This window comes from Erythrolamprus reginae, chromosome 13, assembly GCF_031021105.1.
Source record: "Erythrolamprus reginae isolate rEryReg1 chromosome 13, rEryReg1.hap1, whole genome shotgun sequence".
Taxonomy (NCBI): domain Eukaryota; kingdom Metazoa; phylum Chordata; class Lepidosauria; order Squamata; family Dipsadidae; genus Erythrolamprus; species Erythrolamprus reginae.
Genome location: NC_091962.1, coordinates 127,418 through 144,094, shown reverse-complemented (window position 1 = coordinate 144,094; position 16,677 = coordinate 127,418). Strand labels below are relative to the sequence as shown.

General features: G+C 42.5%; 1 protein-coding gene across 1 annotated transcript; it reads right to left on the bottom strand.

Annotated features, from left to right (window-relative positions):
• Positions 1 to 3,358: 3,358 nt before the first annotated feature.
• On the bottom strand, positions 3,359 to 16,396 carry LOC139175125 (NAD(P)(+)--arginine ADP-ribosyltransferase 2-like). The gene is made up of 4 exons (XM_070766014.1): positions 16,181 to 16,396; positions 12,645 to 12,709; positions 4,425 to 5,106; positions 3,359 to 3,689 (listed from the first exon to the last, which is right to left on the bottom strand). The coding sequence occupies exons 2-4, from the start codon at positions 12,699 to 12,701 to the stop codon at positions 3,604 to 3,606; spliced, it is 825 nt and encodes a 274-aa protein (XP_070622115.1). The 5' UTR covers positions 12,702 to 12,709; positions 16,181 to 16,396; the 3' UTR covers positions 3,359 to 3,603.
• Positions 16,397 to 16,677: the final 281 nt, after the last annotated feature.

Below are 16,677 nucleotides of genomic sequence, written 5' to 3'. Positions count from 1 at the left end.
AAGAAGGGAAAAGACGGGAGGGAAGGAGGAGGCGAAAGGAGGAAGGGAGCAGAGGGGAGAAGGAAGGAAGGAGAGAGAGAGAAAGAATGGTAAGAAGAAAGGAAGACAGAATGAAAGAAAGAGGGCGAGAGAAAGAGGGAGAGAAAGAAAGGAAGGAAAGAAAGAAAGATGGTAAGAAGTTAGATAGAAAGAAAAAGAGAGAGAGATGGAAAAAATGAAGGAAGGACGGAAGGAAAGAGAATGAAAGAGAGAAAAAAAGAAGTAAGGAAGGAAAGAAAGAAAAAGAAGGAAGGAAGGAGAGAGAGAAAAAAGAAAGATAAGGAAGGAAGATAGAAAGAAACAAAGTGGGAGAGAGAGAAAGAGAGAGAAACAAAGGAATGAAAGAAAGATGGTAGGAAGACAGAAAGAAAGAGACAGAGAGAAAAGGAAGGAGAGAGAGAAAGAAAGAGAAAGAGAGAAAGAAAAAAGAAAGAAAGAAAGATCCCGTGGGCTTTGAAAATGGGGGGGGGCGCGTTGAAGGGCAGCCCAGCCTCTCTCTTTCCGGAGAGAAGCGGGAATAGCCCGAGGAGCAAGGCCCTCTCCAGCCCGTGCCCAGCTGAAGCTGGGGGAAGAAAGCAAAGGCTGCTCCGCCAGTTGCCTCCGTTGCCCAATTCCTGGCATAGAAAATCGAACGGAGGGAGGGGGAGTTTCATCCGGAAGAGCGAATGGAAGAGCTACGGGAACGTCCGTCCCCCCCGCACGCAGGCGCCCCAAATCCCTCCATTGTTTCTCCCATTGTTTGAAAACTCTGAACTGCAGTTGGTTCGAAGATTTGAAATCCAGTCGAGGTTGACCTGGATCTCGAGAAGTCCCACGTTTTGTGCAGCATCTGACGGTCCTCTTTCCCCCACCCACCCCCAAACATTGGGAAGCCATGCGTTCCCCGTAATGTCTGATGGTGGAGACTTAACGATCCCCAAGAGACAGTAAGACAAAAGGCTGGGGAATTCATGCTTAGAAGACCTGTTTTCTGTGCGAGCGATGAATGGGATCATAATGCCATCTGCTGGACAAACCGCGGTATTGCTCCCTCGGAAACGAGTAGAAAAACCCCTTCGGCTCAGCTCCGTTCCAGAAGGGGCTCTTTGGAAGGAACAGGTTTCGTTATAATGGGAAGAATCGGCTCACCCAATGAAAGGGAACGCGAAGCGACGATATTTCTTCATCTTGAAAAATGGACATCTGACTTTCCTTAGCGGCCGTGTGTCACTGAAAATGGCTACGCGTGTCAGTGCTGACACGCGTGTCATAGGTTCGCCATCACTGATCTAGTCCAACCCCCTTCTCAAGCAGATTTCTACAGAATCAGACAGATGGAAGGGACCACAAAGGTCATGTAGTTCAACCCCCTTCTCAAGCAGATTTCTACAGAATCAGACAGATGGAAGGGACCACAGAGGTCATGTAGTCCAAAACCCTTCTCAAGCGGGTGACCCTTACAGAATTGGATGGGACCTTAAGGAGGTCATCTAGCGTGCCGCTCTCCCAGGCAGCCGGCTTGCTGACCAGAGAAGAGAGCGATCCGGGACTGTGTGGCTTTGCGCCGTGAAAGCAATGGCGCCGTGGCGGCATTCAAGGGCCGCCCTTCGTGGTGCCCCACCACTGGTTCCTGCAGGTAGAAGTCGGGTGCGCTGCCGGGAGGTGGAGGCGGTGTGTGGCCAGGCGCTGAGCGCCATGGACGCCTGGGAGGGCGAAGGGGTGGATGTAGCTACTGCCTCTTAGCTACAGAGCCGGACGGGGTGGAGGAGAAGGCGACGGTGGAGTCTGCGCTGGGGCCATGCGGGGCCACTAATCCAGGGGGCCGCAGACCGGCAAGCCGCCCTCCACTCTCTCTCCGCGCTCTCTCTCTCTTTCTCTCTCTGTTGTCGGCGTGGTGTACGAGAGAGAAAGAGAGAGAGAGAAAAAGGAGGAGATAGAGAAAGAAAGAGAGAAAGAAAGCAAGAGAGAGAGAGAGAAAGAAAGCAAGAGAAAGAGAGAAGGAAAGCAAGAAAGAGAGAGAGAAAGCAAGAGAGAGAGAAAACAAGAGAAAGAGAAAACAAGAGAAAGAGAAAACGAGAAAGAGAAAGCAAGAGAGAGAAAGCAATTGAGAGAGAAAGCAAGGGAGAGAGAAAGAGTGTGTGAGAGAGAAAGCAAGAGAGAGAAAGAAAGCAAGAAATAGAGAAAGAGAGAGAGGAAGAGAGAAAGAAAGCAAGAGAGCGAGAGAGAAAGAAAGCAAGAGAGAAAGAGAGAAGGAAAGCAAGAGAGAGAGAAAGCAAGAGAGAGAAAGAGAGAGAAAGTGTGTGAGAGAGAAAGCAAGAGAGAATAAAAGAGAGATAGCAAGAGACAGAGAGAAAGAGAGAGAAAGAATGCAAGAGAGAGAGAGAAAGTGTGTGAGAGAAAGCAAGAGAGAATAAAAGAGAGATAGCAAGAGAGACAGAAAGAGAGAGAGAAAGCAATTGAGAGAGAAAGCAAGGGAGAGAGAAAGAGTGTGTGAGAGAGAAAGCAAGAGAGAGAAAGAAAGCAAGAAATAGAGGAAGAGAGAAAGAAAGCAAGAGAGCGAGAAAGAAAGCAAGAGAGAAAGAGAGAAGGAAAGTAAGAGAGAGAAAGCAAGAGAGAGAGAAAGAGAGAGAAAGTGTGAGAGAAAAAGCAAGATAGAATTAAAGAGAGATAGCAATAGAAAAAGAGAGAAAGAGAGAGAAAGAATGCAAGAGAGAGAAAGAGAGAAAGTGTGTGAGAGAGAAAGCAAGAGAGAATAAAAGAGAGATAGCAAGAGAGACAGAGTGAGAGAAAGAATGCAAGAGAGAGCAAGCAAGAAAGAGAGAAAGATGGGAAGGAGGGAGAGTGAAAGACATAGATGGAGGGAAGGAGGGAGAGAGAAAGAGCAAAAAAGAGAGGAAGGAAGGAAGAAAGAGGGATGGAGAGAGGGGGGGAAGAAAGAGGGAGGGAGAGAGAAATAGGGCAAAAGGGAGGAAGAGAGGGGTTTTTGTCCAAACTTTTTTTAGCCCCCCCCACCCCCACCCCACCCCCCGCTCAATGTTCCCCAGGATTTTGTATATGTGAATAATGTGCCACGGCTCAAAAAAGGTTGGGAAACACTGCTGTAAGTCTCCTGAATGAGAAGGAGGCTCAGACTAGATGGCCACTGAGGTCCGTTCCCTCTCTATAATGCTAAACACAACAGAACAGAACAGAATAAAGATGGGTATAGAATAGAAAAATAGAATACAGAACAAAACGGAACAGAACAGAACAGAATAGGAGCAGAATTCAACCTACAGTGGGTCAGGGTGGTGTGTGGTAGAAGCTCCGTGTTTTCTCCCTTCACTTATAAAACAAAAGCTTTTGTGGTACTACCAGTGACCTTTATTGTCCGATTCGTCCATGTTGGATACAATCCTCCACCATCAAGTTGAAACCCTTCTTGGTTTCTCCTCATCCTTCCCCAAAATAAATGCCTTTTTAGTTTTATTTTTGTGGGCGTTGTCCAAAATTCTTGCACTTCGCCGGCAGGGAAAATGAATCACTTCCTCACCAAAGGATTCATCTCATCGCCCCTGTATCTCTCCTGAAAGATTTCTCCGATTCTCAGAGGCTTCCCAGAGGCCCAAGGGTGATCCAAGCGAAGAGAAGACCCCATGGAAGGAAGGGCAGAGGAGTCGAGTTGCGCGCAGCTGCGGAGACACAAGCGTCCAACAAGGATTGTCTTTTTTTTTTTAAGCCGAAATCGTGGTTTTAAAGCATTGTGCAAGCATACCTCCAGTTTCAAATCCTTTCCATTTAACAATGTTGAATCTCCACACCCCATTTTCCACAATCCTTTGCTTTTATACTGCCTGGAACGTTGATTTCTCCACACCCCCATTTCCCACAATCTTTTGCCTTTATACTGCTTGGAAGTGTAACAACGTTAACACTTTACACCCCATTTCCCACAATCCTTTATTTGAAATCCCACTCTTTATTTGAAATCAAGCATACATGAATGAAACACAGGGTGAAAACAGCCCAGAAGCAGTGTATTTATCTCTTTAGAGCTAGCTGTAATCTATGTCCAGAAAGAGCGCCAGAAACTCATTTCTTATCTGCATTCCTGAGATAAAGCCCATTCGTTTACTTAAACATATCTGTCTGCTCCGCAAAGTTTTCCCTAGCACAGCGTCTAATAAGGATTGTCTTTTTTGAAGCAGAAATCGTGGTTTTAAACTTTGTTCAAGCACACTCCCAGTTTTATGTCTTTTCCATAGAATGGCGTTGACTCTCCACACCCCATTTCTCACGATCCTTTACCTTTATACTTCCTGGAAGTAAAAATTGTCAATTTCTTTGCTTCGTGCAGAAGCAAAAGAAACATTGATTTTTTTTTTTACTGGAATCATGACACACCCACCCACCTCTGAGCCCCTTACCGTTCAGGACTTCGCAGTTGTGCCGACTGAAAACCCCGCGGGATTCCAGCCTGATGTCAGTGCCGTTCTCGACACGGTGCCTGGTAACGGTGAAGGACTCGTAGGGCGGGATGAGAACTTCCTTTTGGGATGTATGGTACGAGAAGTCATCGATGGGCACGCCGTGACAGGTCCTGATGGAGAAGAAGGTATCCTCACCGAATCCTTTGGCCACTTTTTTATCCAAGGAAGAGGAGGCGAACTGCCCGAAGCGCACCACCTTCTCGGAAAGGGTGAAATGGATGTCCTTGATCCCGCGGAAGACTTCATAGCACTTTTCCTTGTTCCTCTTCGCCTGGAGCGCTTTGGTAAGGAGCAGGTGGAAATCCCGAAAGAGATAGTGGTCGTATGAGGTTTGGGACTTCCCAGCTTCTCGTGTGGCAGCGTTGAAATCGCGGTACAGTTGATCTCCGACTGTATATGCTACAATTGCAATGCCATAAATAGGGGTGAAGTTGCCAACAGCTGGGCCGAGTCTTTCCCAGTGGCTCTTGGCCTTTTCCCAGGTCGTTCTATACTTTTCCTCCAAAGGGATCATTTTCAACTCCTGCAGCTGGGATTCTCGGCCATGTCTGCAGCCGATATACTGGTCGTCCACGGAGTGGTTGAACATGGTGAGGGGGACCTCTACGACACACAACACCTGTCCAGCAAAAAAAGAAGGTGAGCAAGGAGACGATGGGAAGGAAGGAATCCGATGGTTGGGGGAACCAACCCAAACCCTTAAGTGAATCCTTTAGGAGTGCATAAGGGGATTAAACCCGAGATACAATGATACCTTGTCTTACAAACTTAATTGGTTCCGGGACAAGGTTCTTAAGGTGAAAGGTTTGTAAGACGAAACAATGTTTCCCATAGGAATCAATGGAAAAGCAATTAATGCGTGCAAGCCCAAAATTCACACCTTTTGCCAGCCAAAGCACCCGTTTTTGCGCTGCTGGGATTCCCCTGAGGTTCCCCTCCATAGGAAACCGCACCTCTGGACTTCTGTGTTTTTGCGATGCTGCAGGGGAAATCCCAGCAGGGGAATCCCAGCATCGCAAAAACAAGTGCTTCACTGTCAACGAAAGTCCGGAGGTGGGGTTTCCCATGGAGAGGAGCCTTAGGGGAATCCCAGCAGTGCAAAAACGGGTGCTTCGCTGGCAACGGAAGTCCGGAGGCGGGTTATCCCAGCAGCGGGTGGTGGGTTTGTAAGGTGAAAATAGTTTGTAAGAAGAGGCAAAAAAATCTTAAACCCCGGGTTTGTATCTCGAAAAGTTTGTATGATGAGGCGTTTGTAAGATGAGGTATCACTGTATACCTTCTTTTCCTTTCTCTTTCTCTCTCTTTCTTTCTTAAACCCGAGATATACCTTCAGGGTATTTTACCAGATAATTTTGATAAAAAAGAGACATTTAATTATACATATAATTATAGCAGCTAGGATTGTATATGCACAATGTTGGAAATTAAATAGAATACCAATGTAAAGGGAAGTTTTGAGAAAAATTAGGGATAGTGCAGGGACGAGTAGACTGACTTTGAAACTTAAAGATAAACAAGACTTGGATTATTATAAAATTTGGGGGAAGTCTTATGATTGGATAGAAAATTAAGAGATACATATGCATTAGTAATTAGTCAATTTTGGAAAAATTGAAACATGAGAATTTGATTTAAACTTTGGAAGCCAGATGGCAAAGATGAGAAATGGTGGTAGCACTATTTACTTATTGTTTAGATTTTAAATATATAGAACTTTATTTTATGAAGTGGGTGATATATCATGAATAGTTTCTTTTACTAAAGATATATATATATCTTTATATATATATAATTTTTAATTTGCTATATGATGCAATATTAAAATTTAGGAAAAAAAAGAGATTTTATTATTCTTTGCATTGATGTAATGTAATTTTTCATAGTAAGATGGAGAGGAAGAATTTTTATTTAGATTTTTAAGAATTGATAATGTTGTATAAAATTAATAGAAAATTTTATTAGACTAAGAGAGATAAGAGCCTCCATTGAGGGAGCAATAAGAATAATTTATATATTATTTATTTTAAGAATTGTTGTTGTGTTTGTTTTGTTTTATATTGTTTTACTTTATGGTGGAGAAAAATAAAAATCTTATACCGAAAAAAAAGGAGTGCATGGGGGGAGACTAAGGGGCCCCCGTGGATTTTACTCCACCAATCATTCCTGACTCTTGACAATGGTGCTCATCCCTCTTTTGAAACAGTTGAAATGGTGGTAGACTTTAGGAAGAAAACATCCCGTTCTAGCAACTCTTACAACACTCGACAACACAGTATCAGCATATCATATCTCGAGACTTAAAATGGACGCCTAACATCCAAAAAGCACGACAAAGAATGATCTTTCTGCGCCAACTTGGGAAGCTCAAACTGGGTGATACAGTTCTACAGTTCTTTTTCCTTTCCTTTCCTTCTTCCCTCCTGCTCTTCCTCCCTCCCTCCTCCTTTTCCTTCCTTCCTCCCTCCCTCCTTCCTTCCTCTTTTTCCTTTCATCTCCTTCCTTCCTTTCCTTTCACTCCCTCTTTCCATTCTTCTGTCTTTCCTTTCTATTCATACTCCTGCCCTTCTCCTTCCCTCCCTCCTCTTTCTGCTTCCATCTCCTTCCTTCCTTCCTTTCCCTTCCTCTTTCCATCCTTCCTTCTTTCCTTTCTTATTCAGACTCCTGCTCTTCCTCCTTCCCTCCCTCTTCAATCTCCTTCCTTCTTCCCTTCGCTTCCCTTTCCCTTCCTTCCTTCCTTCCTTCCTCACTCCTGCTCTTCATCCTTCCATCCTCCTTTTCCTTCCATCTTCTTCCTGTCCTTTCCCTTCCTCTCTCATTCCTTCCCTCCTCCTTTTCCTTCCATCTCCTTCCTTCCTTTCCTTTCCCTCATTCCTTCTTTTCTTCCTTATTTACACTCCTGCTCTTCCATCGTTTCCCCCTTCTTCCTTCTCCTTCCATCTACTTCCTTCCTTCTTTACTTACTTACTCACTCCTACTTTTCTTCCCTCCCTCCTCCTTCTCCTTCCATCTCCTTTCTTCCTTCCTTCCTCACTTCTGCTCTTCCTCCCCCCTCCTTCTCTCCCTCCTCCTTTTCCTTCCATCTCTTTCCTACCTTTCCTTTTCCTTCCTTCCTTCTTCACACTCCTGCTCATCCTCCTTCCCTCCCTCCTCCCTCTCCCTCCATCTCCTTCCTTCCTTCTTTACTTACTCCTACTCTTCCTCTCTCCATCCTTCCCTTCCTCCTTCCCCTCCTTCCTTCCTTTCTTTATCTCCCTCTCTCCCTTTTTCTTTCTCTCGCTTTCTTTCCTTCCTTCTTTATTTCTTTTCTTCTCTCTCTTTCCTTCCTGAGGTTGACTCAACCTTCCATCTGTCCGAGGTGGGTAAAACGAAGACCCAGATTATTGGGGCTGACTCTGTAAACCGCTTAGAGAGGGCTATAAAAGCATTATGAAGCGGTATATAAGTTTAAATGCTATATGCTATTCTTTCTTCCTTCATTCTTTTCCTTCCTTGCCTTCTATTTCTTTCTTTCCCTTCCTTCCTCCCTTCCTCCCTCCCTCCCACCCTCCTTTCTTTCTTTCTTTCTTTCTCTCCCTCTTTTTCTCTCTCACTTTCTTTCCTTCTCTCTTCTCTCTCTCTTCCTTCCTTTCTCTATTTTCTTTCTCTCTCTTTTCCTTTATTCTTTCTTTCCTTCCCTCCTCTTTCCTTGCCTTCCTTTCCCTTCTTTCCTTCCATTTCTTTCTTTCTTTCTTGCCTTCCTTTCTTCCTCCCTCCTTTTCCTTCCTTTCCTTCCATTTCTTTCTTTCCTTCCTTCCTTCCTTCCATCTTTCCTTCTGTTGTGTCCAGAGGACAGTTAGGCTTTGTATCCGCCCCATATTCCTTGGACGGGAAAATACCATGTAATGATTGGTTGGCTCAGCCTGGCAGCCCAGGGTATATATAGAGCTGCCAGGCATGGCCGTGACGTTGTTGTTATCTCGTTCCATTCCGTTACTTCTGTTATAATAAAAGAACCGTTGCTTGATCGAAGAGTCTGCGGTTGATTCTTCCCTGGATCTAACACCTTTCTTTCTTTCTTTCTTTCTTTCCTTCCATTTCTTTCCTTCTTTCTTTCTCTCCCTCTTTTTCTCTCTCCCTTTCTTTCCTTCTCTCCTCTCTCTCTTCCTTCCTTTCTCTTTTTTCTTTCTCTCTCTTTTCCTTTATTCTTTCTTTCCTTCCCTCCTCTTTCCTTCCCTTCCTTCTTTCTCTTTTTTTGTCTTCCTTCCTTCCTTCCTTCCTTTTGACTGTGGAAGAAAACCTCCCCCCTGCCTACCAAAGTCTCAGCCTGGTTTAGATGACCTCACAATCCCCACCCCCACCCCAGGAGATTTTCTTTCCTTTTTTTAGACCCAACTACAATCTGAACAACAGGAAGTGGGTTTTGTGTCAAGCAATGAATATGTGTTTGTGTGGGGGAAATGGAGGATTGAAGCCCGCCTATTTTCCGGCCACCCCTCCCCATTTTAAACAGGTGGAAAGTTCCTAGGGGGGGGTAGTAGTACATTTTTGCACTATTTTTTTAAAAATATTTGAGTAACTGCTTGCATCGCTATCACCATTTCAATGCGCTGTTATCCAACTATCTTATCACTGGCTTATTTATGCATTGATCTTTACATAATATTTACATGAAACTCTTCTAGCTACTAATTTGTAATTTGTCATTATTTATATAATTGATATAAAACTTCCAACACTGGAAGTTTTGAAGCAGAGGTTGGATAACCATCTGTCTGAAGTAATGTAAGGTTTCCTGCCCAAGCAGGGGGTTGGACTAGATGACCTCCAAGGTCCCTTCCAACTCTGTGTTTGTTGTTGTTGTTGTTGTTATTTCAGCAATACAACACAGCAAACAAGGTCACTATGCTGGATAAATAAATTATTTTAAGAAATTATTATAAGTTATTTTAAGAAATTATTACAAATTATTTTAAGAAATTATTATAAGATTTAAGATTTAATTGGATTTGTATGCCGCCCCTCTCCAAGGACTCGGGGTGGCTCACAGCATGTACAGAAAAACAGTAATAACAATCCAATGAATAAATTATTTTAATAAATTATTATAAATTATTTTTTAATAAATTATTTTATAAATTATTAAATTATAGGTATTTATTTTTATTATTATTATTTTCAAGCCACAAGTACAATTTTTCACACACGGTGTAAAATTCTTTCCTTTGCGTGTGGACACAGTGGTGGGTAGTAAGTTTATGCACTATTTATCGAATACTTTGTAGTTCTTTTATTGTCCTTCCTTCTCTAGTAACTTAATATGATCCTTAATTCCTATTAAAATAGGAAATAATTAAATAGTATGCTTTAATCATTTTATTATTTTTTTCAATTTCAGTAATATTCTTTATATGCACACAGATAGTTCTTCGCTTATCATCGATTAATATTTTCTTTCACTACGTATGTATATTTATTTGTTATATATAAGACATAATTTGTCAGCCATATACAGTGATACCTCATCTTACAAACGCCTCATCATACAAACCTTTCGAGAAACAAACCTGGGGTTTAAGATTTTTTTGCCTCTTCTTACAAACTATTTTCACCTTACAAACCCACCACCGCCGCTGGGATGCCCCGCCTCCGGACTTCTGTTGCCAGTGAAGCACCCGTTTTTGCGCCACTAGAATTCCCCTGAGGCTCCCCTCCCTGGGAAACCCCACCTCCGGACTTCCGTGTTTTTGTGATGCTGCACGGGAATCCCAGCAGGGGATTCCCAGCAGCACAAAAATGGGTGCTTTGCTGGCAATGGAAGTCCAAAGGTGGGGTTTCCCAGCGAGGGGAGCCTCAGTGAAATTGCAGCATCGCAAAAACACAGAAGTCCGGAGGTGGGTTTGCGATGCTACGATTTCACTGATGCTCGCTTCGCTGGGAAACCTCACCTCCAGATTTCCATTGCCAGCGAAGCGCTTGTTTTTGCGATGCTGGGATTCCCCTGCAGCATTGCAAAAACACAGAAGTCCAGAGGTGGGGTTTCCCGTGGAGGGGAGCCTCAGGGGAATCCCAGCAGTGCAAAAACGGGCACTTCGGCTGGCAAAAGGGGTGGATTTTGGGCTTGCACACATTAATCACTTTTCCATTGATTCCTATGGGAAACATTGTTTCATCTTACAAACTTTTCACCTTAAGAACCTCTTCCCGGAACCAATTAAGTTTGTAAGACAAGGTATCACTGTACTTGGCTGTCACTATCAAGCGGCCTAATATTAGGAAATAATTAAATAGTATTTTTTTTACCCATCAATGCTGGAATCATTTTAATCTTCATTTTAATCATTATCTAGAACTGGATTTTTTTAGCAATAAAAGAAACATTGAGCCACTTGCCTAAATTGTTCTCATACTGAACCTTGTGGGTTCAGGATAAAACCTTCAAATGTTACTGACAACAAATGATGCTGTCTATCATTTGTCTTTTTCAAATAATGTGACTTGCTATTTTTTCTCTCTCTCTCTTTCTTGCTTCCTTCCTTTCTCTTTCTTCTTTCTCTTTTCCTTTATTCTTTCCTTCCTTTCCTCCTCTTTCCTTTTCTTCTTTCTTTCTTCTTGCCTTCCTTCCTCTTTTTCCTTCCTTGCCTTCCTTTCCCTTCTTTCCTTCCATTTCTTTCTTTCTTGCCTTCCTTTCTTCCTCCCTCCTTTTCCTTCCTTTCCTTCCATTTCTTTCTTTCTTTCCTTCCTTCCTTCCTTCCATCTTTCCTTCTGTTGTGTCCAGAGGACAGTTAGGCTTTGTATCCGCCCCATATTCCTTGGGCGGGAAAATACCGTGTAATGATTGGTTGGCTCAGCCTGACAGGCCGGGGTATATATAGAGCTGCCAGGCATGGCCGTGACGTTGTTGTTATCTCGTTCCATTCCGTTACTCTGTTATAATAACAGTAATAACAATCCAATTAATAAATTATTTTAATAAATTATTATAAATTATTTTTATAAATTATTAAATTATACGTATTTATTTTTTATTATTATTATTATTATTTTCAAGCCACAAGTACAATTTTTCACACACAGTATAAAATCCTTTCCTTTGCGTGTGGACACAGTGGTGGGTAGTAAGTTTATGCAATATTTATCGAATACTTTGTAGTTCTTTTATTGCCCTTCCTTCTCTAGTAACTTAATATGATCCTTAATTCCTTTTAAAATAGGAAATAATTAAATAGTATGCTTTAATCATTTTATTATTTTTTTCAGTTTCAGTAATATTCTTTATATGCACACAGATAGTTCTTTGCTTATCATCAATTAATATTTTCTTTCACTACGTATGTATATTTATTTGAATCATTTTAATCTTCATTTTAATCATTATCTAGAACTGGACTTTTATAGCAATGAAAGAAACATTGAGCTACTTGCCTAATCTGGTCTCATACTGAACCTTGTGGGTTCAGGATAAAACCTTCAAATGTTACTGACAACAAATGATGCTGTCTATCATTTGTCCTATTCAAATAATGTGACTTGCTATTTCTCTCTCTCTCTCTCTTTCTTCCTTTCTTTCTCTTTCTCTTTTCCTTTATTCTTTCCTTCTTTTCCTCCTCTTTTCTTTTCTTCTTTCTTCTTGCCTTCCTTCCTCTTTTTCCTTCCTTGCCTTCCTTTCCCTCCTCTCCTTCCATTTCTTTCTTTCTTTCTTTCTTTCTTTCTTGCCTTCCTTCCTTTCTCCCTCCCTCCTTTTCCTTCCTTTCCTTCCATTTCTTTCTTTCCTTTCTTCCTTTTATCTTTCCTTCTTTCTTTCTTTCCTCCCTCCCTCCCTCCTTTTCCTTTCTTTCCTTTCCTTCCATTTCTTTCTTTCTTTCTTTCTCTCCCTCTCTCTCTTTTTCTTCCTCTTATTTTCTTACCTTCTATCATTTGTCCTATTCAAATAATGTGACTTAAATCAACCGAAAAAAAGTGTGCAAGCGCCTATTTGAAAACTTATCTCGGTCGGGAAGCCACTTCCACACAGTCACACGACCTTTAAGCCACTCCCCCCATCACATGATTGTTGAGCCACTCCCACCTGGTCACATGGCTGGCAAGCCACGCCCACACCGCTCACAGCGCGCCCACACAGCCCACAGTGCAGCAGTAAAAAAATTTGGCAGCCCATCACTGGGTGGCCCCCTTTCTTACCTGCAAAGGCCCTGCAAACAGGGCAATCAGGCCCAGGACCATCGGGATGATCTTCATGGTGCCCCCTGAGAAAAAAAAAAGAACAAGAAGAAAAACTAGCCGGTTGCATGCGAAAACCCATTTGCAGCCTTTGGAAAACATTGAACATTTTTTTAAAAAAAAATTAAAAAAGTAATTTTTATTGAAATATAAACATTAAAAAGAAAACAAGGCACAAAAAATATCCATAAATATGACGTACAAACAAAAATCAACACAAATACAAACACAAAACAAACAAAAAAAGGAAAAAAAAACCTTTGAATTGAAATTGAAAGTTTCAGTGCATTAAACCCATTTTCCCTAAAAGAAAAGAATTTTCTTATGGCAATCACAGCTGATATTTTAAAAATTGCTCTTTATATACTTTATATACACATTTGCGCTGCTTTTTACCACGTTATTTTAATCAATATTATGATATTTCAACCGATTACTAGAAAGATCTAGTAACAAAATTGGAGCCAACTTACACTAGAGTTACAGAATAAACAGGAAGAAGAATATTATACTGTTTGGGATAAATTGTAATTGGATGGATGGAAAGAAAGAAATAAGATAAATGTAAATTAAACAGAAAAATAGAGAAACCGAAGAAACAGAAATGTAACTGTTAAATATGTTTTCATGCTTAATATTTTTGCTGCATGTTCTTTTTTTGTTGTTATTTATTTTGTTTTTGTTCATAAAGAGCCAATTTTTTTTAAAAAATAAATCATTATTTGCATGTTAAAAAAACAGATGAGAAAAAATAGTCAAATACAAATACAAAAATGAGCCAAACAAAAAGTGGGAGGAGAAAGGAGAAAAAGAGAGAGAGAGAGTATCGGAAAGGAAAGAAAGGAGAGAAAAAGAAAAGAAAGAGGTGGGGTCAACTAAGATGTTACCGGTCATTATTTACACAGCCTTTAGGTAACAGTTTTCAGCAATTGTTTTAACCCTTGTACACGTGTTTTTTTCTAAATTGTTCTTTTCAGTAGGATTGTAAGATTATGTATCTGTAAATGTGTTCAGTATTTCTTGTAAGTAGTGGGTAGTATTTATGTGAGCTTTATGTTTTAAAGTATTTCTTTTGATTCGAACAGTTGTCCCATATTTTATAATATTCGGGATCATCTTTGTCTTGAAGTTCTAAGGATGGTTTACTCATTTCAGCTTCTTTGTGTATTTTATTAATTAAATGTAATGTTGGGGTATTTTGTCTGTTTTCCACAATTGTGCAGACATTTCATGATCCAATTGGAGAACATTGGAGGAGGAGGAGGAGGAGGAGGAGGAGGAGGAGGAGGAGGAGGAGGAAGCGAAATGGAGGGAGAAGGATTGGAAACTGGATGGGTGGATGGATGAGAAAGAAGAGGAGGAGGAGCATAAAATGGATGGGTGGATGGAGGAGGAGGAGATGGGGATAAGACAGAGAGAGAGGAGGAGGATTAGAAAATGGATGGGTGGGTGGATGTGAAAGAGGAAGAAGAGGAAGAGGAGAAGGAGCATAAAATGAATGGGTGGGTGGAGGAGGAGCAGAAGGAGGAAGGGGGGGAGTGGAGATGGAGGAAGAGGAGGAGGATGGGAAAATGGGTGGATGGGTGGGTGAGAAAGAGGAAGAAGAGGAAGAGGAGAAGGAGCATAAAATGAATGAGTGGATGGAGGAGGAGGTGGATGGAGGAGGAGGAGAGAAGATGGAGAGAGGAAGAGGATTGAAAAATGGATGGGTGGATGGATGAGAAAGAGGAGGAGGAGGAGGAGCATAAAATGGATGAGTGGATGGAGGAGCAGGAGGAGGATTAGCAGAAGTGGAGAGGGCAGTGATGGAGGTAGAGGAGGAAGATTGGAAAATGTATGGGTGGATGGATGAGAAAGAGGAGGAGGAGGAAGAGGAGGATAAAATGAATGAGTGAATGGAGGAGCAGGTGGATGGAGGAGGAGAAGGAGGAGAGAAGGAGAGAGAGGAAAGAGGATTGAAAAATCAACGATGGATGAGAAAGAGGAGGAGGTAGAGAAGGAGGAGCATAGAATGGATGGGTGGATGGAGAAGGAGGAGGGAAGGGGGAGTGGAGATGGAGGGAGAGAAGGAAGATTGGAAAATGGATGGGTGGGTGGATGAGAAGGAGGAGGAGGAGGTAGAGAAGGAGGTAGAGAAGGAGGAGGAGGTAGAGAAGCATAATACGTATGGGTGGGTGGAAGAGAAGGAGGAAGGGCAGGAGGATGAGAAGATGGAGGGAGAGGAGAAGGATTTGAAAAGGGGCAGGTGGGTGGATGAGAAAGAGGAGGAGGAGTTAGAGGAGAACGAGTTTAAAATGGATGGGTGGATAGAGGAGGAGGAGGGGAGAAGATGGAGAGAGAGGAAGGGGATTGGAAAACGGATGGGTGGGTGGATGAGAAGGAAGAGGAAGAGGAGGAGCATAAAATTGATGAGTGGATGGAGGAGCAGGAGGAGGAAGAGCAGAAGAGGAGAGAGTAGTGATGGAGGGAGAGGAGGAGGATTGGAAAATGGATGGGAGGTAGATGAGAAAGAGGAGGAGGTAGAGGAGAAGAAGCATAACATGGATGGGTGGATGGAAGAGGAGGAGGCAGAGCAGAAGGATGAGAAGATGGAGGGAAAGGAGAAGGATTTGAAAATGGGTGGGTGGGTGGATGAGAAAGAGGAGGTAGAGGAGGAGGAACATAAAATGGATGGGTGGATGGAGGAGAAGGGGAGGAGGAGGGAGTGGAGGGAGAGGAGGAGGATTGGAAAATGAATGAGAAGTGGTGGATGAGAAAGAGGAGGAGGAGAAGGAGGAAGAGCAGGAGGAGGAGAGGGGGCGGAAATGGAGGGTGAGGAGGAGGTTTGGAAAATGGATGGGTGAGTGGATGAGAAAGAGGAGGAGGAGGTGGCGGAGGAGCATAACATGGATGGGCGGATGGAGGAGGAGGAGGGGAGAGGGGAGATTGAGGGAGAGGAGGAGGATTAGGAAATGGATGGGTGGTGGATGAAAAAGAAGAGGAGAAGGTATAGGAAGAGGAGGAGGAGGAGCATAAAACAGATGGCCCTGTCATCTCTTTTTGAAATCCTCCAGTGATGCAGAACCCACCACTTCTAGTGGCAAGGTGTTCCACTGCTTCATTGTTCTCCCAGTTAGGAAATCATTTCTTTTTGGTTTGGATCGCTCTTCGTTAATAACCTTCCATTTGTGGGCGGCTTGTCTTTCGCTCAAGAGCACACAGGACTTGATTGAATCCCAACTGAGGCTATGTCCGGTTTTTATTTTATTTATTTTATTATTCAGATTTGTATGCCGCCCCTCTCCACGAACTCGGGCGGTTTTGGTCCCCATCTCAAAGAAGGAGGAGGCCATTTTATCCGTGACTCTTTCGTTAAATGTCGGAAGCATCCATCTCATCTACCTGGCCATGGGCCATTTGCAACCACCAAAATCACCCATTTTTAAAAAAAAATGAATTGAAATCAATCAGTTTGATGCATGTCATCCAAACCCGCTTGGCCCCCCACCCCGACTTACAATTTGGTGCTGGTGTTGAGTGGCACGATGCACGTGATTTCCCTCGAACTCTGCCGAATGGTGTTCGCCTCCCGGGAAGGGATGTTTTAGTCGCGCTGAGTGGCTGCTAATGATTGAGGATCAATCTGGGTGTCCCATTCGAGAAGAAAATCGACGAGGGGGACATGAGCAAGAAATTTCTGTGGTCGGAAAACGGAAACACCTGTATCTGAGAGAAGAAGGGACCACCAATCAAACAAAACAGGAAGAGAGAAAGAGAGAGATGATGCACACAAACCACAGTGTCGATAGCTTTTAAAAAAATACATCTTCTAATTTGTTATTCACTGCGAAAAGAGAAAGTGAATTTATAATTTATATATAATAAAGTTTATAGAATTATAATTTCTGATTTATTTTTAAGTCAAATTAAATGAATGTATGAATGAATGAATGAATGAATGAATGAATGCCTGGGATAAACATATATCCATTGTAAGATAAAATACAGGAAATAG

Excerpts from the sequence above, each read along its gene's own strand:
- LOC139175125 (XM_070766014.1), bottom strand. The coding sequence starts at position 12,701 with ATGAAGATCATCCCGATGGTCCTGGGCCTGATTGCCCTGTTTGCAGGG. Across the intron at positions 5,107-12,644 it reads TGTTTGCAGGGCCTTTGCAG|GTGTTGTGTGTCGTAGAGGT; the intron begins GTAAGAAAGGGG and ends TTTGCTGGACAG. Across the intron at positions 3,690-4,424 it reads CAACTGCGAAGTCCTGAACG|CTGCGCGCAACTCGACTCCT; the intron begins GTAAGGGGCTCA and ends GTGTCTCCGCAG.